Below are 27,747 nucleotides of genomic sequence, written 5' to 3'. Positions count from 1 at the left end.
GCCAAAGATCATGGACCATGTTTTACCCATGTTGTCATTTTAAAGATGCTGGAGATATTATTCGCACAGATAATATCTACGATTGGTTTGTTTGTTTATTATCCTCCGCACAACAAAAAAACTGAATTTTCAGGAATTCACTTGCAGCTGTTTTTGTTCTGTTCTGTCATGTGTTTCATATGCAACATAATGAACTAAGCTACAACTGCATTTCATTGTGGAACCATGTGCTGCATTTTGACAATGAATAATCCTTGAATATATCATCACTAACTAAACAAAAAAATTCCATATTGACCTTAGTGATAAAAGTAGGTCATATTATACCCCCTTTGAAAAGAACACAGGGAAATCAAGATCTCCCTTTACAAATTGATTTGCAGTGATGTGTACAAAAATATTTTGTTCAATACAATGTTGTCAAGTGAAAAATGATTAACTATTAACTATGTAGACAGCCGTGTTGCTACTTTGTTCATTACACTCTTGCTAACTAATCCCAGACCCAAAAGGTTACGTTATATACATGAAAACTGCCCGAACAAAACGCTTCTCAATGCATAATTTAACGCATTCACACATCCAAAAGTTGAAATACTACATAATTGCAACCCAAAAATTAAAATATACTATATGCAAATATTCAATAAAAGTAATGTATTACAGAATTAAGATTTGCAACAGAAAAAAAGTGAACAGAATGTACATCAGCTGTGAAACTGTGAAATGGATCTGATAAACAGGCAGTCTGTTTTGGTCCATGTACATATAGTCAAACTATAAATGCGTCAGAGACATCAGAGGAGCTTTACCTGTCAGCCCCAGACTGATGCAAAGGTCTTGTATATGACAGGACTTCACAAATCTCACAGCGATAATTTCACAAGCCTCCACCACTTTCACTTCCTCCCAGTGCCTCTGCATCATAACATCTATTGAGTAATGGTGGTATCAAGTCCCCAAATTGCGGAATTTAGGTCCTGCATGCAGCATGGCACCAGCTTAGTCCTTAGAAACACCTACTTTCTAATTCTCCTTCTGCAGACAAGACATACCAGCCCAGAAGTCCCAATTCTGCTCCTGACACCTGCAAGGAAAAGGAAAAAACATAAAATATGAAATAAATAATAAATATAAATACAATGCTTCAGAACATGTCATTTACAATTTCATGCATAAGCTGCTCTATTTTTTATTACAAGCCAGCTTTGGGTCTTAACAAACCATTAAAATAATGGTTTGTTGAAAAACTCCTACACAGATTATCATATTGTCATATATTCTACCTGTTCAAAGTTTATTATAATCCTTTTTTTAATTAACTTTTAAAACAATGTTACTCAATTAGTGATGGTGTTGTACTGTTTCTTATATCGTTTTGATAAGGATATCTAGCTTTAAGGATACATGGTGGAGTGCTAAATCTTAAAATATCCAAAAAGGCAGTCCTGTTAAAAACCACATTCAAACTATAACAGATTAAACAAAAAGTTAAATAAATGACTACACCTCTTAGAAAGTAAATCATCATCGTTGCGAAGGTAAAATGTATGTCTGAGAGCTGTTGTATTTGATACAGGTTTGCCTAATAAATGCGTGAATGAGTGAAATACTTACTTCTCAAACGTGAAAATATTTGTATCATTCTGAGCTGTAATTTTAACTTCAAACCTAAATCCACAGTTCGCATGGTAACAGATGCTAATGTATTGACGGTAACACTTAGCATGCCAGGTATTTAAAATGTAGCTTGTTAGCATAACGTTACAAGCAAAAACGTTTATCTTAAATGTGTACTTTTTCTCTATTTCTTTAGTAAAACGAGTTAGCTGAATTTAGTAATGGGGAGCAAAGACTCCTAACTTCTGTCTAAGTGCATTTTGTTTCTTTACATTACCATTAGGCCTACTGCTTTCTACTGGGGACATCTTCACACTGATAAACATGCAACATGTAGCTTCTCATGGGTGATACCAAACGCCATCATAACACAGGGGTGTGTGGAAGGGAACACTTGTTTTTTAGCGATTTAAAAGTTCAGAGAGTAGATATATTGTTCTGTATTTCTCATAATTCAGATAAGTGTAGAAATCGATTTTGTTCAATGTTTTTGTGGATTTGTGAATATTTTAATTATCTAGCAGTCTATAATCCTATCGCAGGGTCCATGCTATTTCCAGATCATTGAACAATATCACACAGCCTTCATCAGTGGATGGAGTTGATTATTTGATTTGATGGTTTTTTGTTTGACCCATAGTTTGTTCAGTTCAAATTAATTATACAGGTTTTGGGTAAATTGAACTCACTTTATGACACAACGCCTTGGATTTCCAAGTGCCAGTGTCAATGTTTTTTGTATGTATCCTAACATAAAATTGACACATTTTAGCGACATTCTATAAAAACTCAGGTGAACAAAGTAACAAGATTATAGGATTATATTGGCTAATTTGAATTGTATTCATCTAATTGTCATTGTCTCTGGACCAGACACATGAGTGAAATCACAGAAACTGTCTTTGCAGTGATGCAACAACCTAACATGGTAAACTGTTATTGCCACATCTCTGCAGCGCTGTGCAGGAGCTGTAGTGCAGGTGAAGGTCAGTGTGCTGACCTGCAGCGCCTGAAGCTTTAGTAAAGCCCGATCTCCCTCAGGTTGATCTTGATGATGACGTCGGTGATGGCGTCAAACACAAACTGAACATTCTTGGTGTCTGTGGCACAGGTGAAGTGAGTGTAGATCTCCTTGGTGCCCTTTCGTTTGTTAAGGTCTTCAAACTGGGCCTGGATATAACATGAAGTCTCATCGTATGAATTCCCAGCTGCAGTAAAAAAAAAAAAGGTCATTCATAAAAAGAACGTGGTTATAATTAACATTTAAAAAATCCTGTCAGCTCTTTTTCTTTTTTACAATGTAGGTTAAACACATGGCATTAATCTATGACCAGTTGAAGCTGTAATTTAATGCCAGTGTTCTAACTAACTTTTGTAATTTTCTTTTGAGGCAGGTTTTTGTACATTTGTTTTATGGATGATCTTTCAAGGTCATTTTATTCTGCTAGCGGCTGTTCAATTATGTATGTGACTGCTGTGCAGAAACACCTTTAGGAATGCTTAGTTTGAAGAAGTTAAAAATGATGAACCATGACACCAAATCATGTGTTGCAGATCTATAAATAGATATAACTGTCCAAATCAATTATGGACATCAGTATGACTGTGGTTAATAAACCTGGCAAGCAGAATGAGCTGCAGTAAATTATTCAGTTAAACTAAAAAAGCTTGTGGCTGATGACGTTCACATGTGTCACTTGTTCAAGCATTTACATAATAAAGAGATATTGTTTATTTAAAGCCTATTCAACAAAAAGATTCTCTCGCTGCAACAGCTAAATCATATAGTATCATTTCAAGATATGAGATCCAACTATTCTCTTATCTTAGCATGGTAATTGCCAGGAAGTAAATGCTCAAATGCACAAGAGTAGGGCTGTGAATGATGACAATATATATCATCAAATCCCTTTTAGGCTAGGTCACCTAAAACTGTTTATTTGGCACTAAAGTTCCTGAAATAGACTATTTATTTCTTAAACTACAACAAAACTTGCTATGTCAATATATATTCTATTCGAGATATAAAAGGACAATTTCATAGAAGATGTTGGCTATATCACCCAGCTGTTCAACAGATAGATACATACATATTTGCTCTGATCAAAACATTCAAATAACCACTACACACCAGCGGATAATATCACGTCACACTTCAAGAAAAGGTTTATACATCGCTTCGTCTCACCAGAGTATTCGGGCCAGCAAATAGTGAGCGGACTACGGCTGATCTTCTCTTCAAACAAGTCCTTCTTGTTGAGGAAGAGGATGATGGAGGTGAGGGTGAACCACTTGTTGTTGCAGATGGAGTCAAAAAGCTTCATGCTCTCATGCATCCGGTTCTGAGGATAGAGCAGATGATGATTTATTTTCACAGAACACACAAGTGTTGATTATAAAATAATAAGGGTTGTATCAATGTCAGATCTTTTCAACATGATTATCACCAAAATATTTTATAATAAGTGTATTGTGGTGATATATATAGAAAATGACACATAGTGTCTGTAACCATGACCACAGCAAGGCATACGAATTGTGATTTGATGATAATTGTTTAAACAATGGTATCATATGAGTATTATTATTTTGTAAACATTATTTTTGAGTTTTTTGCCTTTGTGCAGTTCAGCTGAAGATAATCATAAAGGGCCAGAGAGGGAATGACATGCTAAAAGGGCCTGGGGTTGAATTTCAACATGCTCCGTTGCAGTAAGGACTCACCCTAGAACAGTTGATGTGTACCAATCATGTGATTTTAAATTTAAAAGTTATTGTCAACACTGAGATATCGTCATAATAACCCTAAAATGAATGATGATTGATTTTGATTGAACTGCTTTAGTTTCAGGGTGATGGGGGGCTTAACAGTGCCAGTCAGAGCCTGTTTGGCATGATGTCTACTCAACCTGAACCAAGGGCTCTGTGTGGCACATAAAAAACAATTCCACATGTACCAGAGCCTCTTTATAAAAACATATTTTACATGGCTTTTAGTGGCTGAGTCCAAATGAAAAGGGTACTAATGTGTCTTTGCCAGCACTTACAAGCTATAAAAGCTGGTTCACTGTCACACTGTCATTACTTTATAGCACATTTGAAAAGAGCAGAGCCATCATTAATGCTTTTATTAGTAACACCTCTTGTGATGTTATGTCATTTCATAGACCTGTGGGCATGCAGCACAAAGGATTATGCAAAAGAATATCTCTTATTTCTTAGATCATGATTATGGACTATATTGTCTCAGATGTTTTCAGTTTAAATTATGTCTCCAATGAGTTTAATGTTTACTGTGCTGTATCACAAATTACCTGTGTAGGTACATTAACGTTTTCTACATCTTTTTTCTAGTATATGTGTTAAGATGCAAACAGTGTATCCTTTACTAACCATCTCCTCATCCTCAGCCAAGACAAGGTCATAGTCACTGAGTGCTACGCAGAAAATGATAGATGTGACACCCTCAAAACAATGGATCCACTTCTTCCTCTCTGAGCGCTGACCACCGACATCAAACATCCTGCAGACAAAGACACAGAGACTGCATGAATACATGTACACTGAATGCATGCTCATTTTGCTTCTAATGTCATTTCCCCCCAGTGTTTCATGAAGATGAGTGTCCTCGTAAATCCAGGGCAAGAGCACAAACACACACAATCACACACACATGCACACACACATGCCTTTGTCTCCACCTGAGGCCCTGAGAGACACACTGAATCAGTACTGAGCTAACTGATGCAGAATTGTATGCTTCCACATCAATTCAGGGATTACACATTTCCAGATCCTGCAATGTTTTTTTATGAGGTTACAGAGGCAGGCCAGGGAGGCTATTACGGTTAATGTTACACCAATATTTGTAAGTACAGGAGCTGGATAATAACATAATGTAAAAGGACTGGAGAGATGTAATCACATTTACTGCTTCATAGGTGGGTCGTATTAGGCTGAATACCAGTCAGCAACTAATGGGTGTTATAAAAGACAGTTATAAAATCAACACGTATGTAACGTCCCAAAAAAACAAGCCAAATAATCTGCGATCAGGTTAATGTAAAATATTATTTATACTATGAGGGAACACAGACAGCTGGATGGATATGAACACAGTACAGTATAAAGGTGAGATATTGCATTAAACTTAAAGCATGTGAAACCAAGATTTTGTTACTTAAACCAACTTTGTATGTGAGTGTGATGATAAAACTGTCAAACTGTCAGTGAACTCTTCAAAGAAAACTTTTTATTATTAATCTCAAAGTTATTTTAAATGTTTCTCTATTTTCTCTGTATTTCTCTATTTTTTTCTATTTTGCTCTATCTGTACCATTACAGTATGTTGAGTATGTTTCTGCAATTTGTATATGTTTGAATAATTTCTTAATCACGGTAAAAAAAATAACTTGCATTTAAAGAGGTAAAACTATATACAAAAAAAAAATACCTCAAGACTGGACAAAAGTCCAAAGAAATTAATTAAAAATGTTCTAACTGAATTTAGTTATTAAATCATTTCTGACCAAATGATAATCTCTCAGCGCCCTGGGTTGGTGATCACTGCATTAAGATATTAAAGGACATTTAAATGCTGACGGCTACAGAAAACCAGCTCCGACTCTGACTGCTTGTAAAGCCTAATGAGTTGTGTAAATGGTACAAGCAGTCCATCATGAGTTACAGGTATACTTACTTGAAGTAGAGATCTTTGAAGGTGAAGTGAGTTTCCACGATGCCAGTGGTCTTCACACGTGTACGCAGCACATCCTGCTGAGTCGGGACGTAGTTCGGCTGACAGATCCTGTCCAGGTCATTCAGGTAGCTGGGAGACAGAAAACATGTGAGCAAATACACATATCACCGGACACTTTTTACTTTAGTAGAATCTGCAGTACAGGCAGCTCACAATATGTGCTTTATAAAAACAGTTTTTCACTTTATTTTAACCCAACATGGTTTAGCCAGACAAAGTATGCTTCTTAAATGCAAGAGAACGTTTTTTTCCAACCTATATAAGCCACAGTGAATATCTTATACATAATTTTACACTGCATTTCACAAGAGACTGTGCTCAGACATGTTATGCTATTTGGCAGCCATGTTTTAATGGAAAATCGCAGTTTTTTTCCAGAGAAAATGGACACAATTATGTTTTTCATTTATTATTTATTATTTGTTTTCCTTTTATAATTTATTGTATTTTTTAATGTTATTATTAGATTTGTTTTATGTGCAACCAAGAGTTTTTTATATTGATTCAGTTATTTTTTTCCTGAACAGTGCAGTCATACTATAATAGAGATGCATGGGATGTATTTGAGAAGACCTTAAGCAAAGAAGAAAAAGGACAATGTATTGCAAAGCGGACACTTGTGTCTGGTGAAGTGGAGGACTTGCTGTGCAGACAGACATCCGAGGACTCCACAGAATGATACTAAATATGGGCTCATATTTTGCTGCGTGATAAACACTGGCTCCTTGTGGGTTGAGTTAAAACAGACTAACTGCTCTGGTTCCTCTTGTGGACAATGTGCAACAAGCTCGGCTGTTTTCAAAACATAGTGAGTGTCCTTGAGTTTCTTTTTCTTTCAGGGAGATAAACCTTACGGTAGCAGAAAAACCAGAGGTTTACTGGACTATATTTAGCTCAAACTACTTTGTTTGCATTTTTCCTAAACTTCATCAGGCGGTTGTATCTAGTAGTTGACTATCATAATAATGTTATATAAAATAACAGTTTTCCCGTAGTCAGTTTCCCCTCCATGTTTCTCCTTTTTCAGGAATGCAATCAGAAGTACAACAAGCTGACACAAGAGTGTGAAGAACAAGACACATCTTGCCTCCCGTTGTGTTCCAGTGGTAATGTAACAGACATGAAGGAAAAAAACAACTCTGACTCAAACTATACCAGTGAAGAGGGGATCAACATAACAAGAAATGTCAGTTTCTTTGGTAAGAAGATGAATGACGCAATTTCAAACTTCCCTATTAGTCCTCACCTCAGAAAAGGAACAGAAAGGGTGTTGATTATTTCCCCTGGATTGACAGAATGATTCATTGACTACCTTTCTGCTGTATGAAAAAGAAAATAAACTCATGATGGATTGTTTAACTTTGACAAAAAAATAAAATATGGGCTCAATTAGTAGAGCCTTGTACTGGGGCGAGGTCTCCAAGCGGAGGACCTGGGTTGCCCAAAAGAATCTTTAAAATAAATTAAAGAATGAAAGCCAAATCTAATCATTTTTCTACAGACTTCTTCCCTTGAAGTCAGAGCTTTAAGGTCTGCTGACCAGCTGCTGCTGGTAGTGCCCAAGACCAGGCTAAAAACCCGAGGGCACCGAGCCTTCTCAGCAGCTGACCCCAGGCTCTGGAACACTCTGCCCCTCCATGTGAGGTCGGCCCAGACCCTAGGGGTTTTTAAATCTAAACTAAAAACACACTTCTTCTCTCTGGCTTTCTAGTTAGAGCGGAGCACGACTCCTGACTTTTCCGTGTGTTTTATTTTTATTTAGTTTTTAAGATATATCTGTTGTAATTTATTGTCGTTTATTGTGATTTGTAGTAATGTGTTTTTATTACATGTACAGCACTTTGGCTCGACCAAAAATCGCTTTTAAATGTGCTATATGAATAAAACCTGATTTGATTTGATTTGATTTGATTTGACTTGAATGGCAGTGCAGTCTTCTCTATTTTAAATCATTTAACAAGCTTGTAGTTAGTAAGTAGTCCTCACTATGCAGCAGAGTCGTTGAGCTGATACTCTCGTGATCGATCGAAGCACGCCTGAACTCCCACGTCGCCCCACAGCCTCTGGATCACAGTGGTCAACTCGGACGGTAACACGCCTTCCTCCGCAGAGTTCGCCAGGACAAACAGCTGGCGGGCATCGTCCTGGCAAAAAAAATGACAATGTAATTTTGTTCCTGTAGTGATTCAAATCATAAATGAGGAGGTGGCTCTTTAAAAGTCTTGTTTAAACGTACCGCTCGTGCAGCATCTCCGAACTCAATCTTTAAGCGACCCATGGCGCGGATGATGGCCATGATGGACTGGATGGTGTTGCTGTACACGACCACTTTGTACTGCTTGCACTCCTCTTCTGAGTAGCCATCTTCGTGAATGATTCTGACACAGAGACAAAATGAAAGTGTGTTTTTAGAGTCCAGATAAATATTACTCAGTGTGAACAATGGATTTAACAAATGTGGGACGATTACAGTATTGAAACATTTCATGCCACACTGTCATTAGTGCTGGAATTTGAGCTTCTGTGAACATGCAGCATGGCTAATGTGGGAACTGGGGGAGTCTATTCACGTCCTGCCAGGGTACGGCTGGCCTCTGTGGCCATTGTTTAACATGTTATGCAAAAGGGGCTTCCTACAATGCCTAAGCAGAATGAAATGAGGGTCCCCATTAAGTTACACAGTGTTTTTTTAACAAAGATGAACCCTGTTTGGGACCAATACTCTCCCAAACATTACTAACCTCTGACAACAAGGCTGCAGCTAAAAGTGGGAGTGAGGTATTTCGTCAACGCAATACAAGAATAGCGTCAGAGTTTTTTAGCAGTATGTTGGTGTTTGATGTAAGCTTTCTAAAGGTTCAACTAGTTACATTTAAGTCCTTTTAAAGGTCCCACGTCATGACCATTTCTACTGATCATAATTCCATTGTTGAGGTATACTAGAATAGATTTATATTGTGCAATGTTCCAAAATCACATTGGTTTTTTCATACAGCATCTCTGTATAGTATGTGTATTCACTCTCTGTCCTAAATGGCTTGTTGGAGCTCCTGCCCCCCCCTCCCTGTGAGCCCACTGTGCTCTGATTAGTCAGTTCGCCCACTTTGTTCTGATGAGTCCACCACCGTTACAGCGGAACATCAGCGATTATGTGTTACAATGGCGTTAGCAACCAGAAAATGACACCAACAATGATAAACAGATGAGAATGCTGCGTGGGGTCTGGGTGCCGTGTTGGCGGGACGTTGCGGGGCTCGCTGCTGGAGCAGACAGTGTGAGCTGGCTTGCTGCGTGGGGTCTGCGGGATGGCGGGACACGAAAAGAAAATCTCCAACGAGGCGTTCTGGGGCAGCATACACGTTTTTTCTGTGTTAGAGTTTTACTCGCTACAGGGTGTACTTTGAGGGTTTGTGACTTTGCAGACCGTTTACATGCATAACAAGCTACATAACACACAAGGGGACGGGTAATAACCGGAAAAGAATGACATGGGACCTTTAAGAGCACATAGAATACATTTGATACTTAATTTTTTGTGTAATACTGGCAAAAGTATGAATTAAAATATGTTTGATTAAAAATGTGTTGAAATGTTTTAACAATATTATAGTTAATTACAGCAAACTTAAGAAGCCTTAGGAAAACATTGATTCCCATTGTGGTTCTGTTCAAAACAACAAGAAGTTTGACATCCTCAGGGTTATTTGCAGTTAAGACAACAGTAAAGCTTATATTTTAAGACCTTTTATAGGCCTTCCTTTCAGACAATTGAATTTAAGACTTGTTGAGACTTTAACCGTGGAAACCCTGCATATAACGTCATGTTGAGTGTTATAAGGAATCTGTAACTTACTTCATCTGCTTGACTAGTGTGCTTTTTCCAGATTCCCCAGCACCTGAAAGAGAGGGACAGTAATTAGAGCAGCCAAATTAATATCTGACAGATTCAGTATTACATGAACGACGGATCAAACTAGCTTTTTATACCGCTTGCACTTAATCTGAACTCATTTAATAATGCATCATCACACGGTGTGCAGTACGGTATATTTGCGTAAAAATTCTAAGAAAAGGCAGCCTTGTGATTCATTTTAAATGAAGACACTTAAGGGGGGCCTGAGGGAACGTATATAGTCACATGGAGGTATCATATGCTAACTGCTTACCATAACATCTGTATATGACAGCCTTAAGCTTGAACACACTGAGCATCATAGGAAATAGAGAGGTCTTTTTAGGAACTGAGAGATTTCACAACATTGTCCATCTGTGGCAAGTGGCACAGATGATATCAACACCTCACAAAGCATGCGTTACAATGAAGTTCATTGTAATAATGGTGAGAGGGAAAATAATTTCTCATTTACAGTATTTCAACAACAATCAGTCAACAGGAAACAGTTGTCTCGCTCCTGGCTCGGACAGTGTTTTTCCACTGGAGAGACAATCCTAGATATCATGCTGCTATGGGCGTTAGAGAGCAGAGCGGTCATAAAAACGTCACATGTGATTAAAGACTCCATATGCAATCTAAAAACAAAAAACGCCAACTCCTCCCTGTCCCATCTGTGGGGTTTATCTTACTTGTGTACTCCCCAAAATCAGCATCATCCCCCATCAACCAGCAAAGAATGACTGCATTGACATTTTATATAACTAAATATGAGCACAGACATTTAAGGATTCAATTGGAATTGTTGTAATCATTTTACAGACATTCTTCTTTTTATGACCTTCCCCTTTAAAGGAAGCAAAGATATTGAAATGTCATCTTAGCCCTTCTGAGAAGACAACCTTCAGGAGTCACTAAAGCAGTGAGAAAATATATGTGTTAAATGGAATAACGCAGTATATATAGGGCAGCAACTTATAACTATTTTCGATATGAGTACCAACTGAATACTGTTTTTCTCTATTACTACTGGTACATGAAATGTGAAAACTGCCTGGATATTTTCTAAAGATCTAGGGAATACTTTCAAATTGTTTGTGTTGTCCAGAACCCTAAAAAAAAGCCGTCTGTCATATAATCCGATGTGGTGTTTTTACCTTTCCGTGTGTTCATTATTGAGCTTTAGAGGTGCTGATGGGCAGATTTAGTTTATATTACATTTGGACAGACAAGCTACTGACTTCTATGGGAAACATTTGATCCATTGTTGATTGGCCAAATATAGTAGATTACAAAATAAGTTTATATTATGTAACGTGTACACAGCATGACACATACAGTGACATTTATATTCTGCATTTCACAACATGAAATAGCTGCTCCACACTTATCTTTCTCAGGGTAGGCCTGGACCCAGGAACCCTAACCCCTAGCCTAGACCATGTGGGACAAAGATGAGATTCGGACAGCACATACCTGTTTAAAAAAAATACCAAATACCTTTTCAATACGTGATTTAGAAAGTCACAGCTAAGATTTTAACTTTTGTGTCAGTGGAAGCTGCAATCTGTGCCTCAGGTTGACTCACTCTGAAATCAGACAGAGCTGGAGTTTGACTAAAGAGGCATAAAAACATGTGTGCACATGAACGATTAGATGTCAAGCTTGCACAACCAGTGAGACATTATTTGCATGAACATCTGGAGGGAGTTTACACTGGAAGTAGAGCCTTCTTATGTTTAATATAACCGCAGTTATTATCAGACATTTCCAGGGACAGGAATTTAAATATGAATACCTGCTTCTTCTTTTTTTAATCAGCAAATTAGTCAGAATGAGATTTTTTATTTTTTATTAAGTAGATGCATTGTCATTATTATATTGTCTGTCATTTAGGAATACTTTGCAGATGTATTTTATCAAGAAGGCCAGCAGTAGAGTGATATGTTCCGATGGCCAGTCGACAAGAATTAAATCCACAAATTCTTTGGTTAAGCTGTCACCAGCAAAATAGATTTATGCCCGCTCACACAGCCGGGAGAGGGAGGACAAATTGTGCTGATTCCTTTCAGTCACCAATTCTCTCATTCATGGCATTTTTGGGCTGATCGTCAACCGTGGCGTCCTGCCAGTTCCACCAACTTCACACAGAGATTCACTGAGCCGTGCAGGAGTCAGTCTCCAAACCAAGCCTCATTTAGCAAGAATCTGAAATGCAGATTTTTTTATGAATTACTGTTCGTGGTCAAATAGGAGACCATTTCCATTGGAGGGGAGGCTCTGCAGCTTTGTGGTTTGTACAAAGAGCAGCAGCAGAACTCCTCTTTGTTTCCCCCTATAACTCTCTTGTTCCAGCACAGACATGGGAGTGGAGGGCACTGCCTGGGGAAATCACTAAACCCCTCAACGCTGTGGTCAGAAAATGAGTGTGTCCATAGTACAATGAGACTGCATTGTACTGTTGCACCACCACACCTATCTGCCCAGTTGTTCCTCAAAGATCAGCTAGTTGCTTCATCTCAACAACCACATCTATGGGACTTTGACTTCCTCACAACACTCAGGTCTACCTAACACAACTTCCTCACACAACAAAACAATGCAGATCAGACTGTAATCTATCAAATCTATCTATCTTTCGGGCATATCTTCTAGATCGAGGTGTAAGAAAAATCCCTGCAAACGTAAAGGGAAATAAACTGCCTTTGTTTAGAGAATAATGTCACTATCAGTAATGTCATCCAGAACAAACACTATAAGGGAAACGGCAGGACAACACCTCAAGAGTACATATGTATTCATCTGATTTACAATGACACTTCATATTACAGTTTTTTCTCTAATCGAACACATTGTACAAATCTCAGATACAATCTTTAATCTCTGTAGCTAGTTGATTCTTCTTAGAAAGTCTAGCTTTGGGGTAATAACCACCAACCACTGCGAGGAAAAAAGCGTGTGATGAGAAGATTTTAAGTAAGTAATACAATGATGCAACTCTGTGGGTATCAACTACAACGTCATTGCAGAGCCTTCAGGAAGTCCTGCAGCATGAATAAATGTAGTGATGATTTAATTCCTTTGACTAATTTAATAGCTGCATCTAAATCAGATTCATCCATTTAATCAAATACTCAGTGCTCTCATTTATTCTGCCTACAGTACATGAGATAATGTTACGGGAAGTATAAAAAAACATCTCAGTAAATTACAGAATTGCAGAGCTTCCTCATATTTTTTTTTTACATATATTTTACTCTTGCACAACATTTTCTGAAAAGGTTCAACCAAAAGGTCGAGGGCATCGCATCTGTATAATCAGCTAGGAAGTGCACACTTGGTACCCTGAAGACAACACAGGGGTGATACTGCACCTTCAAACATTAGTTCCCTTTTGTTCTTAACGGCAGGTTCAGCTGAAACGTGCTTTACTATTTATTTTGGGGTTTTATTTCAAGCCATTCCAATAAGTCAAATAACTGGAAGTCGGGACACTGGAAAAGGTCTAATTTTGAGTAGCCTTCACATTGATAAAGGAATAAATAAATAAAAATTGCTGCTGAAAATGTTTTATTCTTTCTTACGTTTTTGTGAAATACTAGATACTTTTACTTCTCAGGGCCTCTTAGGTAATCAAATAAGACACATCTGAGATAGGAAATCACCCGACTTAGAACATGAACCGCATGATGAGGGGTCAAGCGAGACACTGCTTCATTTTGATGAGTCTCAAACTACAACGCTTGAAGAGCAAGAAAGAAAGATGGACCTTTATTGATCCCCCAGCGGGGAAATTCAATTTCAGTTCAGAAAGGATAGGATCTGTAGGATAGTGAGAAAGTCCCTGCTCTGGGCCACATGGCATAAAAAGGTTGCTACTGTATACTGGGGGCATTTAACCCCTCTGGCACTTCTATGCAAACCCACATTGTCAGTATCGCCAAGTGTGTGTCAGTATGTAAGCAGCAGGTAGTTAAATACAGTCAGTGGTCAGTAGAGGCATAAGGGAGCGCTGAAATAGTTACCAAAAGTCACAACACTGAACCTGTTAAATATTTGAACCAATACCATGTTGTATCGTAGTGAGTCTGTCTGATATTCACTGTAACACACAATGCTTTACCTAAGTCAAAAGCAAAATGAGGATTTCATAAAAAACTACTTACAGTAAAAGAAAAACCTCTCTCAATCATCATGTGTGCTGTCTGTATCTGCAGAGACCCTGCTGACCTATGCGTTCTTGTCTCGCTGTGTTTTGGGATGTTTCTGCCTGTTTCTCAGCCCCTCGCCCTCGGCCTCTTCTCCCCTGGGCTCTGTGCTGCCCTGAGACTGTAATCAGTGTCGTCTGAGTATAAAGCTTTGGTAGCTCTGCTAAATTCTTCTGTCTGGACACAAAAGCTATGCCCCTTAGCTAGCCAGACTGAATATGGCTGAACTTGTTAAGCCGAAGAGGAGGGGCCGACTTTCCATGTTGTGTTTACAAAAAGCAACCTACAAATCCTACTCGCACAGATTGAGGCGAGTTAAGTCATTCATAAGTCAATCAATAGAAAATGAATAGGCGATCATTTCAAATTTTCAATCGTTTTATGGCAACAATGTCCAACATAACTGAATCCCGGCCTTGAAATTGTGAGGATGTTATGTTTTAATTATATGACAGGTAATTGAATGATATGAGGACAAATGCTTTTTTTATTTCCTGACATTTGATGGACCAAATGATTAAGGCTGGTCAAGTTATTGTCAGATTAGTAGAGAATAATCAGCTGCAGCCTTACAATCAATCATACAGGCTGTATCATGATGAGATACAGCAAGAAACAGCATGTCAAAGCATGTCGGTTATCTGTTGGATACTCCTCACCTTGAACATGTGACCATAGGGAGGCTCAGACTATTTCATAAGTGGTTTATGGAAAAAGCTGAGAAATATTTGTGTATTATTAGCTTTAACAATTTCCAAATCAAACTATTTCAATTCAAAACAACCACATCAATTGATATTCATACTGGCAAGTATAACACAAACACAAGCTTTTGCTCCCATTCTTTAGTGTTCAAGCTTAATCTCCAGGTCAGCATTTACCTGCAGCTTGGCTACCTTGCTTGGCCTTCAACGTGCTTTTTGACAAGTGACAACACTTGGTCAACAAATAGTGCACTCTGGGCACATTTCAACAAGTGATCAAAAACATTTCTGAGGCAGCTGAGGACGTGTAGTTTTCCTCTCCACAAACATCTGGTTTACTTCTACAAGTTCTTTCAGTGGAGGCATGATGAGACACAGCTGCATTAAACCAACAGAAGGAGGAGGAGTGTTTGCAGTCATAAACTGAACACTGCATTAAAAAAGTGACAATGAAAAGTTATTAAACAGATTTCATGCATTTATACAATAACACAGTTCATACCGAGCAGAAGCAGCTTCACTTCTTTGGCTGACTTCTCTCTGTCGTCCCGCAGGTTTTTATCAATCATTTTACTCCTCTCCACCGCAGCTTTGTCCTCGGCGCTGATCGTGCAGCCCATGTTCACTCTCACAAAACTTCTTTAGCGTTGGATTGTGCTTTAGCCGCTCATGAGTTGAAGGGAGACGCCTTGAAACGAGCCCTCTGGTCGGTGCGAGCTGAAGTTTCCCAGCCGGGCAGCAGAAGTGCAGAGGGGGAAAAGAGGCGTTGGCACCGGAGGCTCTTCAGCGAAACTAACCGTCTGATGCTGCTGAGCTCACACTGCCACACACACTCTGGACAGGGAGCAAATACCCGGGTTTAGGCGGAAAAACTCACCAAATAGATGTTTTAAAATATTTGTATCCAAAGTTAGAACTCACAGAAGAAAATAGAAATTAGATCATAAGAAAGCAAAAACACTTAAAAAATGAATGTGTAGGAAAAACGACACATATAATCCACCGATTTTTAACTAAAAATCTCTACTGTTCCCCTCAAAATCTGGTGCTGCTGCGCAGTCGCGCGTTGATCCAGTTGTTCCAGCTGCTGACTAAAAGAAACAGCACTGAAAAAGGAACATTGATGCGCCCCAAGTGGCTGATGGGAAATGTAGTCGCTTCTCAACTGCCAGTATGTGAATTCACCCTGTGTAGCTTAAATATTGATCAAACCTCGAAACAAATCGAAATGTTTCTAACATGCCTCCGTGAAGGAGGTATTGTGTTATTTAAAACAAGCTGATGACACACCTGCAGGTTTGTTCATGACAGTTTACACTCATTTACAGCCAGAGGAGTGGAGCAGAAGTTTTGTGTGGTGTGAGAGAGCCCCCAGTGGATCTACAGTGGATTACAGGTGTGGATGCAGTGTTAAACCACAACAGACACCATCGACAGACTTCTCCGGTCATGATGTCAGGATCACATTTTTCTTAATTTATAAAGCACTTTTTTTGTCAACAAAAGGCTATTGGACTTTATGTGATATCCCGCTCACTGGTGTTTAAATGTTAGACTGTGAAATCTTCTGCAAGTTAAAAGGGGTATCATACCAAATGTTCTTACTCAGTTTTAAAGTCTGCAGTCAGGACGGTTAGCTCATATCCAGCCCTCACTCCTAACTGCAGGGTTTCACTTAGAGAGCGTCAATAAATGACTGTTAGCATGACACAAAACTAATGTGAGTTTCAATACCACTGTGGCTAACTCGCCCAAATGATTAAAAGTGATGCAAAAAAAGTAACTAATGTGTCTTTTGTGGCACTCATTTTTAAATAATAGATTGAGTTTACAAATTCGTTTTTTAGAAGATAATTTCAGTTTTTTCCATACATGTAGCTCCCATGTTATTTAACCTAGTCACTCAAATCAATGCAGCATTGTATGACTACACTGGATGAGCAGCACACACCTATTTTTGGTTAATTAAAGTCTAAAACACTCTATTATAAATTCATATTTTATTGACAATTCAGCAGTTAAACATTGGACATTTTCAATACAAATATTCATAACAAACACATGTGGACTAAAAAAATAATTGAATTCCCCTTAAGACCCCAGACCTCACTGTTGAAACCGAATATCATCATTTTTATTATTTTATATTTAAATACAAAAATTACTCTTTATCTCTGCTCCAGTCTTTTCCAGCCAAACAAACCAAGATATCAATGTACTTAGTTTAATCTCTGATCCAATGAGTGGTCTCAATTATCTTTATACCTTAAGTAAATTGTATATATATATATATTACAAAATATATTAGTGATATTTTATACAAGACGCCAGACTCATCCTCTGAATGAATGCGCTGTGCACCCAGGGGCCCCCGAGGGGGACATGATGGTGGTAGCGGACGTGTTGTGGCCCATCACAAAGGTCAGGCTGTTTGAACTGTTTCCCTGCGCTGTGGGGGCGCCCTCCACTGCTCGACATAAAAGCTATGAGTCACTCTGTCCGATGGGGAGCAGCAGAGGAGAGGGAGAGGAAATTAGGATAATCAGAACAGAAGAGCACGGTGGAATCTGTCTGAAAAGTTACAAAAACGACAGGCTGACACCGAATATGTATCCTGCATTAATTTGCAACATCAACTTAATAATCAATCATCTTGTATCCTTTCATATTACCTCAAACTCTGAATCTGCCTTATTCACTAGATTTAAGATTTAAATCAGTAATGATTCACCAATTAGTGCACCTATTGAAAATGGTGACGTCCCCTATGTTTAAGCATTTAGTGCACAAGTTGGGGTGTACATCACATAATATAGGACATGAAATTGTGGGATAAAGTGGACAGTGTGTTTGTGTGTGTTGGTTCATGACAAGTAAGCTAATGTCCCCCTCACTGCTGAGCTATAGCTTCCTGCCTACCTCTAAATGTCACTCCTCTTTCATCCTGTTCTGAGTACTTCATTTCACCTCTGTGACACTGCTCCCCCCCCCCCCCCCCCCCCACACACACACACACACACACACACACACACACACAACCACACACACACACACACACACACACACACAACCACAGATGCAGGCAGCTAGAGCGTGGAACAGAAAAAGATGATTGACAGGATTGATCGTGTGACACATGTGATTATTCGTCAAAACATTTCTTGTAACTACCACAGCAACTTAAACTTGTGCTGTTTTCTTGTATCATTTCAACTGATACTGTAGGTAACCAAAACACAGGGAAACAGACTGTAATGATAATGAATCCAAACAGTCTTTTCAGCTCGGGTACAAAAGACACATTATTTATTTACGATGAACAAAACAGTTTCTGACTAATGTCAGTGAATATTCCTGAAGCTGGGAATATTATCTGACATTCACCTTCAGAGCAGCTTATTTCCATGTCCTCATAATCAACAGATGGTAGCAGAAATAGAGCTTAAAGTATTTAATCAGATTGGTCGGGGCAATTTTGCTGCTACGGTAACGAAAATCCAGCTGATTGAATGGTGGATTCAATCAGCATAAGGGGCTTTGTAATGACCCCAGACGATGAGAAATATCACCCAATTTATTACAACATTGTACGATAAAGAGGAGATGATTAATAATGTTCAATGAGTAAGATAATCTGAAGAGATAAGACTCTTGTTCCTGTACCCTCGTGGAATCAATCAAGATAGTTCTATGTCATTTTGTTGCATAAAATGGTATGTTTATTTATTTACATACACACTTTTGAACATTTAGAATTATGGCAGTGATTGAGCTCACTATTTTCTAGGGCCTCACATTACTGCACACAAAGGAAACATTTTGAAACAAGATGACATGATGACCCTATCTGAAAAACAGTGTGCAACAGCGTCATATTGCAGGAATATTAAGAACATTATGTCTCCTCCTGACAAAGGGGCCTTTTTTTGTTCTGACTCCCAGCAAAATATGAACCTCCTGTATGTCTTATGATCATGCCAACAGTCCGGTATGAGGCAGCCCAAAATAGATAAAGGCAGCAAAAAAGAGCAAGTATAAAAAGAGACAAGAAAGTGTTTAGTAAAAGATTTGTGCCGTGTAATTTCTTTGGAAGATTTGTCACTGCTCGTGTGACTTGTGCAAACTGTTTGTATTCCACCTGAGATCAGAGAAAGTATCACCACAGTCTTCCATTTGTTGCTGTATGAGGCCAAAGGCAAAGCTTGCCATGTGTAAGCACCGTCTCACCTGTGTGCTGTGTAGCCACAACAAGCATGGTTGTTTAGAGCACAAACACAGGCGCACTCACACGGCTCCCTTGTTTACCTGTAAACAGCAGAGACATCGGGGGGGGGGGGGGGGGGGTTCACAATGTCCAAAATAGTCCACAACCTGCTTATTTTTTTTCTTTTTTCTTACAGTTCAACTGTGGTTTGACAATGTTTTTGCAAAGCTTAAATCCTAACACCATTAGTGTCATACAAATTAAAGCAGTCACAATGTTTTTCTTTGAGTGGAGGAGGGTGAAATCACGAGTGTACCAATGTGAGAGGATTTTGGTGAGGAGGTGATAATCACAAGACTGCAAACAGATAAACATGATAACTATGTTCCTGGAAAATGCTTAATAATACGCTAGTGTGTCAGCCTGTTTATTATAAATAACACCAGCAGCACCAGCTGTGAAATGATCCTGTTTAACACAATGAATATTTCAAAGGAATAGACCATTTTTAAAATGGTTCTGAATATTCATGCATTTCTACTGGGAAAACAACTACATTTTTACATGAAGTCCTTGGTGTTATGATGAGCAAGTGAAATAAAAACACTTGTAAACATATCCTCAACAAACCGGGCACGACAGCTACAATAACTCACAATATGTACTTTTCCCTCCTCTTTTCTCACGGTTTTTCTTTCAACAGACTCAAAAATATGTTTGAGATTAACTAGTTTCTATATATAGGTGAAGCAAAGTGGGTTTTATTGTTAGATCATTACTTATATGAATAATAAAACATCTGTTTGTTCATAGGGAACTGCTGTCTCGCTGAGCAAATATGAACGGATTGTCAAGGGGCTTTTTCAAGTCTTGGTAAGTAAGTAAAACAAGAAGAACATGAAAATGGAAGTAGAGCATTTTTGATGTAATCGCAGTGATGTTTTGTGACTTATTTCACACTTAACATTTTTGAACCTCACTTAAATGAGGAATAAATTAAGGAATGCATATCAAAAGTCACATTTCACTTTTTCACTTAAAATGTCATTAAATGGCTCTAAGAGTTTCCCAAGTGTGAAAATTGGTGTTTCCCCTGAAGTTTTGCACTCACAGAGTTTCAGCAATTCTTTTTTTCTGTGATGTTTGTCACACCACTGACCCGTGATTATCACAAGAGTTTAGTGTCCATCAGCTAACATCACATTGAAAACAGTCTGACACTGTACATACACACTTTTGAACATGTATGGCTCTGAAAACATGTAATGCTCTATGATACGAGCAAGATGGAACATATTCGTCTTCGTCTTTCTCCGAAATCTCGACACAACTTAAATTATTTTGAAAAAGACAACGTGTTTTGCAGTTCACTTGGTTGTTAGCTTAAAAGCACTGTTGTAGCATGAACAAAAGATGTATTAACTTAACACATTTTAGAAAATAAGAATAAAACTAAATATATTTATTGGATTATAGATGGCAAAAGAGACGGTACATGAGAGGCAGCTACAGCTCGGGCACAGTTTTGTAGCAGTTCTCTGATACATGTAGCTCATTGTTCAGCTGTTGCCGCTGTATGAACTCTGAGGTTTCCTCAAGGATCTGCCCTGGGATGTGGAAGTCAGCTGGCGTGTTCTGCTGAACAGCTGATTCCTGAAGGCCCTCAGTCTCTGGATCCTCTTGGCTGCCTCTGCTGTGCGAGTTGCAGGGCTCCAGATTGCATCCAGTGCCCTGAAGGAACTGCAAAAAGTTCTCCTCGATGGAGGCCTCGCGGCTGGGCAGCTGCTCCCCTTCGCTTGGCCCGGCCCGCTTGAAGAGGCAGGCCAGGTGGCGGCCCAGCTCCTCGCGAATTTGACGGTTAAGGAAGCCGTAGAAGAAGGGGTTGGAGGTGAAGCAAAAATAGCCTATCCATGTGACAACATCCTCCAGCTGGGCCAGTGAGGAGGGAGAGGTAGAGACCACCGCCGTGTAGAGATGGAAGTAGAAATATGGCAGCCAGCAGCAGAGGAACTGACCACCCACTGCCACCAAAACCACCGCAGCCTTCCCGCCGCTGAAGGTCCTCTGTGGGGTGGTGCGGGCGCCAGTTCCACCGAGGCTGGCTGCCATGGTGGAGTGGCTGCTGATTGACTCGGAGCGTTGTCGGGGCGTGTCCATCCAAGTGGGCAGGGGGCCGTGCTGCATGGCTGCTACCCTCGCCACCTTGAACATGTTGCAGTAGACCACCAGGATGATCAGCATAGGGCAAAGAAAATAGATGAACGTAAAGAAGACCATGAAAAGTAGCCGCGTGTGTCTGACTCCCGTCCAGTGAAGGGAGCAGTGTCTCTGACCCTGAATGAGGGTCGAAGGAGTACCCACACCCTGGTTCCCCTGAAGCAGCCATCCAACGAGAGGCAGCACCGACATAACAATGGCTTTAATCCAGATTAGCACTAACACTGTCACCACCAGCCCCAGTGTCATCTTCACCTCATGACGCATGGGGTGGACGATGTAGTAGTAGCGCTCCACGTTGATGGCACAGATGGTGAGGATGGCAGCACTCACTAGACACACACTCAGGCAGAGGTAGCTCCGACACAACGCCTCGTCCGCAAGGATTCGGTCTGACAGCATCCCCAGAGGCATCAACACCAGCGCTGCTAGCAGGTCCACCAGACACAGGTGGAACACAAAGGAAAACTTGCGTAGCTGCGGCGTTTTAGTGATCACAATCATCACAGCCAAGTTCCCCACCACCGCCAGCACATCGATGATGAGCATGGCACACAGCGCCAAGGACCGGTTCAGATCGAGCCCCCCTGGGAGGCTTGTGGCCGGCGAGGTCACGTTAGAGATATTTGGGTGCAGAGAGGCTGGAAGTATGGGGAGGCCCGAGAGAGAATGGTTCCAGGAGGGGCTCGGTGTGACAGGGTGCTCCATGAGAGGATGGGATAAGGAGGAAAGAGTCCGCTGAATTTCACGGGCCCATCACCCATCCTCCCCCGTCATAGGGTGTCACTGAGAAGCTCAAGCGGGAGTGTCTGTCATGGCAGCTGGAGCTGTAGACCTGAGCGCCGGAGACTTCAGCCTGGAGCTTTGCAGACGCTCTCAGTTTTCACTTATTTCCTGATTACTCTTAGTGAAGTTGTCCTTCTTTCTCCAACTTGACCTTCACACGGAGAGATCTGAAACAAAAGAGAAAGTTATTTTTAGAAGAAGTGTAAGGGAAGAGCCTGTGATGGTTTTCACAACATGCTCATGGTGGGTCCATGAAAAAAAACCATTACTAAGGAGATACTAGTTTGAAAACTGAGTCACTGATTTCCCCAAAGCATTGGTAGCATAAATATGGAGGTGATACTCACAAAATTCACAACTTCATAGAATTGGAAAACCTAAATAACTCTTTACCCAGACTACAAATACATAATGAAATTGAGGGGAGAAAATCTCTATAAACCATCAAACTAATCTGTTAATGCAAATACTCACATGACTTTAGTTGAGCCACCGATTAAAACACAAATCAAAGGAGGCTTAGATGAATCCTAAAGCAATCTAAGAATGTCTCACTTCTATAAAATTGCGGGAAAAAACCCAATTTAAATGCATTCCTTTGTAAAACTATAATTTATTTTATTTTACTGTGATCCTGGTAGTGATGTTGCTATATTGCTGTGAAGCCACAAGACACAGATGCAGTCTGCACTCACTTGTAGCCTGGGTCATAATTTACTACATATTTGACATCTGCATCCTCAGATGTGTGTTTTCAGAGCAGCCGGTGCCTCAGGGGGAAGTTAAAAGCGCAGAGTGGACCATATGTCCGACCTTAACGGAGTCTAGAGCAAACTGGATGAGTGAATACACTGTGAAACTCAGCATTACAGAGCTGCCTGCTGTCTGAAGTGATGGGAGACATCGATAAATACTTTTTTTATAACTACAATCATGACATGAGAAATATAAAATGTTAAGCTTCTTCTAAATGTCTTATGTATGCTATATAGAGTTTGAAAGACTGAATACACTTCTGATTAAAACGCTAATAGCTACATTTAATTGTGAAGTAAAATCCATGTAAATGGTGGCAGAGCAGCCTCAGCAGTGAATTCTTTTTGTGGCCAGTGTAGTAGTCATGTAGAGGCTCTGTGCTGTGTTTACTGTCATAACCTCACCTGGACACAACCCCACACACTGTAAAAGCCGTGGAACGGGCACTAGGGTTAGGGCTTTGGTACATTTCCATGTGCTGCACACCTGCATGTGCAAGTTTTCCATTTCATAAGTGTGACAGGATTCATCCCTGCAAGGCGCTTGTTGTTTTTGTGCCCGCGTACGCACATCGAACACAACAATCAGCTGGCAAACGTAGGCATACGTAGGTGGCCTTTGCTGAATAGGTCAAAGGGTCAGAGTCACCTTCAGCCCATTAAAATAACCAATAAACAACCACTCAGCTATGATCTATTAACAACTTTGAAGCAGCCCTCAAGTCTAATCAGCATCGATTGTTTTATTGCTCTCTGGTGTCCGGGGTCACTTTGGTGCCCTGAGGAGCACCAACATTGAAATTGTTGATGCAAAGGAAAATTATCACAACAACTCTGGGACGTGAAATGTTTTTGTCCATCAAAGGGTCTTTTATCACATGAAACCAAATTCAATTCAAAATTCCTTGAATTGCACAGAAATGTGGCTGTAACCTGTTTAGAGATCATTTTAAGAAGTCCAAACCACATAAACACCGCTATTTAAAAAATACGAGGAATTACTTGATGTCTCACATGCCTCACATGCAGCACATCCTCCTATTTAATGTAATCGAATCAATGAGGGAAGTACAATTAAGAGTCAAACTCTGCCTCCAAACAAACTCACACAAAGCTAGAATTCAAGGTTTCCGCAGAATCTCAGGCGGCCCACTGGAAACCATATGACCCAATAATATGCACATGACACAGTGTGTCTGCGAGCAGTTAACTAGCCTGTTGTTTTAGTGTCCCTTTCAGTCCTCGGCAGAATGTTGCCAGTGGAGTTTAAATAAAAATGGATCATTGCCATAAATCCTAAATCCTTTTACATGGATACACAAATATATTGGATTGTGTGATGAAATAAAACAATACCTCTAGTATGCTCTTGAGTCAGATTTTACTCTTGACCCACCTTTCCAACATCCTAACTTCAATACATTAAACACACACACACTCTGCTAACAGGGTAGGTGTGTGTGAGGATAAGTCGGTGACATACCTCAGTCTGAAGAGGGCTGCTTCCTCCTGTGCAGGTTAACAGTCTACTGAAGGAGAGCCGACCTGTTTCGCTTTCTCTCCATCACACACACACACCACGTCACAGACACAGAGAGAGAGAGACTGAGAGAGAGACAGAGAGAGAGAGAGGCGCTCCTGTGTCTCCTCCTCACCTGGCCCCTTTCATCTCGTCATCACCTCCCACCCAACCCAGCTGACCGCCCCCTCCCCATCCCTTCACACACACACACACACACACACACACACACACACACACACACACACACACACACACACACACACACACACACACACACACACACACACACACACACCTCCCACTGCTTTCCTCTAGCCAGGCCTGCGTTTCAGGTTAGAGGGACAGATGGTACTAAAACAATGAAGAGAAGGCTCCTGTCTTCCAGCCCGTGATGCACAAAGTGTGGACACAAACACAAACACACACACTTTCACACACACTTATACTGTCTCCGGCACGCGCCCAGGGCAACTGCAGAGCCGTGCGGAGCAGACAGGCAGGCGGCGGGTGGGCAGGCAGCACCCAGCCTCCCTGCTCTCCACTGGGTCTTAGTGCCTCACTGAGTCTGTGCTTCCTTCAGCTAATCTCCCCACAGGTCACATCAGGTTCCACCAACAGGCGCAGATGTTGCCAACAATAAGGGGAGAAAATCACCTTTCCCAGCATTTCTCTGATACTGTGTCTCCTTACGCACAGCTCACCAAGATCTCCCTACAAACACAATCCGGCAAAAGCTCTCTCACGAGGCTGGATTATTGATTAGCAGAGAGGAAAAGAATCCCAGTTGTTAATGTTAATGAGCTGAGATTAACATTTACAAAAGCCCGGCCCACACAACATACATATTACACATAGTGAACTATTTTCTGCCCTGAGGTAATGTTTACCACTCGAGTGTGAGTGGGATTCAACGGATTGTGCAATTCACATGTTAATCTCAACAATATCCTAACTCCCTTAGGGAATTTAAAAGAAAAAAGGAAAGAAATATTCACATGTGTGTATTCAGTTTGTTATTATGACTTCAGGTAAAACTACCGGCAAATGAGAAATAACAAATGTAAGGTCAGACAACCAACAGAAAAACCTTTTTTTAAATGCCTAAAGACAGCTGAAGCATTCAGTTGATTAACTGATTTGTTGAATGACAGAAAATGTATAAGAAAACATTGAGTTGTGGACTGTTAGTCAGACAAAACCAGATTGAATGTCACCATGTTCTTGGAATATTTTTTAGACTCAAAGATCAATACAAAAAAATAAATAATCCTTTACAGAAATACAAGTTGCAGCTCTTTACATTTTAGATATTCAATGGAAAGTATGATTCATTTCAATCAAAAAGTGCATCATACGTCAATACATTCACATATGGTGCAAAGTAAATAAATACACTATAGTATTACAACAACCCAATTGAACAAGAATTCCTGCAAAATTAAAATGAGTATGCCTAAGCTGCAGAGCTAATTACAACTACTTACAGTGTGAAACCTGTTGTTTGGCAACAACAATAATATCAGACAAAAAATATCTAATTTGTAATCATGTTTGGGTACTAGCCCCACTGTTAGACCAAAATAAGGGATTTAGGGTAACAGCTTTGACAGTAGATCTACTGTATGTTTTACATTTAAATGTTTTCATGTTTATGGTTATCTTGTTAGATTGATTATCTTATTTTGGGATTAAACTGTTGTAAGCAGGCTGGCTGACTGTTGCTGCCTCTGGCTCATGTCCTCTGTTGTTTTCTCTGAGGATCCTACTTTTTAGTAATGGTGCCAAATAAGATGATTTAATAACAATGTGCTTTGGACACAAGAAGTAACCTTTTGATGTATGGAGGTGGCTGTTGTATCTGTCAACTCTCATCATTGTTTCATGTTACTGTATTTTACGCTCTGTGTATATCCCCTGTTACCCAGCCTACAGTGCATGGGCTTTATTTTTAGGTTTCCTAGTCTCGATGGATACTCTGAAGATTGCCTATCCTCCCTCAGGATGTGCATGAAGGAACTGTCCTACACATCAATATGTGACATCTCTCTTTAATAAAGTGTATTTCCTCAGGGATTCATACATCAGTGGAAGTGCAGCTCCATAAAAACGCTGATTAGTTTACGAGTCATCGCTTGTTGTTTCTGATAAATCAATTGCTAATTTGGACACATTTTCTGTTATTGATCAGAGTGCTGTTCAACAAAGGTTACCCGAAATGAACCTGCTGTTGTTGTCTTTCGGGTGGGTTGTGCAGCAGGGACAGTGTGATGATCAGTCTGTGCTGCTGCTGTGAGGCTGCAGTCGTCCATATGATCTGTAGGAAGAAGGCCTTATGAGATATGCATTTCCCCCTGAAATGTGTTTTATTAGGCGAATGATTATAAACCAAATGCCCTGAGAGTACAAGATGTGATGATATAAAATACTAGTGAGGGGATTTAAATAAGGAAACGCAATATAGAGGAGTCTTTGTTTGCAAATGCTCCACTCTTCTGGTTCTGTGTATTCTGTGTATGTATGGGTGTGTGTGTGTGTGTGTGTGTGTGTGTGTGTTTGTCCTGTGACTGCGCTCGTGTCTAAGGTGTTGAATAATGATAAAAATAGCAGATACTTGCTCATGCCAGCAGCTCCAATCACAGGGAGGGAAATACAATGGTTTCCATGGCAACCCAGACTATCCCCCCCCCCTCCTTCCCTTAACCTGCACTCCCTCCACCCCCACGTTCATCCGGCCCCCCCCCCCCCACCACCCTCCAATTCACCAACAGCAGATAAGGCCTCAGAGCATAGACACTATCACCTGACTGACAGCCATTAGGAGAGTGTTCAATGTGTTGTGAGCATGTCGGTGATTATTCTCAGCTTTTTTTTAAATGATCCAAAACACAGGTGTTGTTCAATTTACTATTGATGTTGTTCATGAAGCCTTATCCAAGTTAGATCCTAAGAAACCGGCTGGCCCGGACAACGTAGAACCTTTCTTTTTAAAGATAGCTGCAGATGTTATTGCTCCACCTCTCACTTCTCTTTTTAACCTCTCCCTCAGCACAAATGCAATTCCAAAAATATGGAAGTCAGCT

General features: G+C 40.1%; 2 protein-coding genes across 2 annotated transcripts; both read right to left on the bottom strand.

Annotated features, from left to right (window-relative positions):
- Nucleotides 1-77: 77 nt before the first annotated feature.
- Nucleotides 78-16,278, bottom strand: gnai3 (guanine nucleotide binding protein (G protein), alpha inhibiting activity polypeptide 3). Its single transcript, XM_034144826.1, has 10 exons — nucleotides 16,105-16,278; nucleotides 15,686-16,017; nucleotides 10,233-10,275; nucleotides 8,616-8,757; nucleotides 8,366-8,523; nucleotides 6,320-6,448; nucleotides 5,014-5,143; nucleotides 3,809-3,962; nucleotides 2,621-2,828; nucleotides 78-1,087 (listed from the first exon to the last, which is right to left on the bottom strand). The coding sequence occupies exons 2-9, from the start codon at nucleotides 15,801-15,803 to the stop codon at nucleotides 2,638-2,640; spliced, it is 1,065 nt and encodes a 354-aa protein (XP_034000717.1). The 5' UTR covers nucleotides 15,804-16,017; nucleotides 16,105-16,278; the 3' UTR covers nucleotides 78-1,087; nucleotides 2,621-2,637.
- A 2,189-nt stretch (nucleotides 16,279-18,467) lies between these two features.
- gpr61 (G protein-coupled receptor 61) lies at nucleotides 18,468-24,834 on the bottom strand. Its single transcript, XM_034145428.1, has 2 exons — nucleotides 24,629-24,834; nucleotides 18,468-22,557 (listed from the first exon to the last, which is right to left on the bottom strand). The coding sequence occupies exon 2, from the start codon at nucleotides 22,310-22,312 to the stop codon at nucleotides 20,894-20,896; it is 1,419 nt and encodes a 472-aa protein (XP_034001319.1). The 5' UTR covers nucleotides 22,313-22,557; nucleotides 24,629-24,834; the 3' UTR covers nucleotides 18,468-20,893.
- Between the last annotated feature and the right edge of the window lie 2,913 nt (nucleotides 24,835-27,747).

The sequence above is a fragment of the Trematomus bernacchii genome, unplaced genomic scaffold (genome assembly GCF_902827165.1).
Source record: "Trematomus bernacchii unplaced genomic scaffold, fTreBer1.1, whole genome shotgun sequence".
Taxonomy (NCBI): Eukaryota; Metazoa; Chordata; class Actinopteri; order Perciformes; family Nototheniidae; genus Trematomus; species Trematomus bernacchii.
Note: the sequence above shows the minus strand (reverse complement) of the source record. Positions and strands in the feature narration are given on the sequence as shown.

Bases quoted from the DNA above. Each gene is read 5' to 3' on its own strand.
- gnai3 (XM_034144826.1), bottom strand. From the start codon at position 15,803: ATGGGCTGCACGATCAGCGCCGAGGACAAAGCTGCGGTGGAGAGGAGT. The intron at 6,449-8,365 runs GTGAGGACTACT...TCTGTCTCCCAG, and splicing joins CTCAACGACTCTGCTGCATA to CTACCTGAATGACCTGGACA. The intron at 5,144-6,319 runs GTAAGTATACCT...CTTTGTCTGCAG, and splicing joins TTCAAAGATCTCTACTTCAA to GATGTTTGATGTCGGTGGTC.
- gpr61 (XM_034145428.1), bottom strand. From the start codon at position 22,312: ATGGAGCACCCTGTCACACCGAGCCCCTCCTGGAACCATTCTCTCTCG.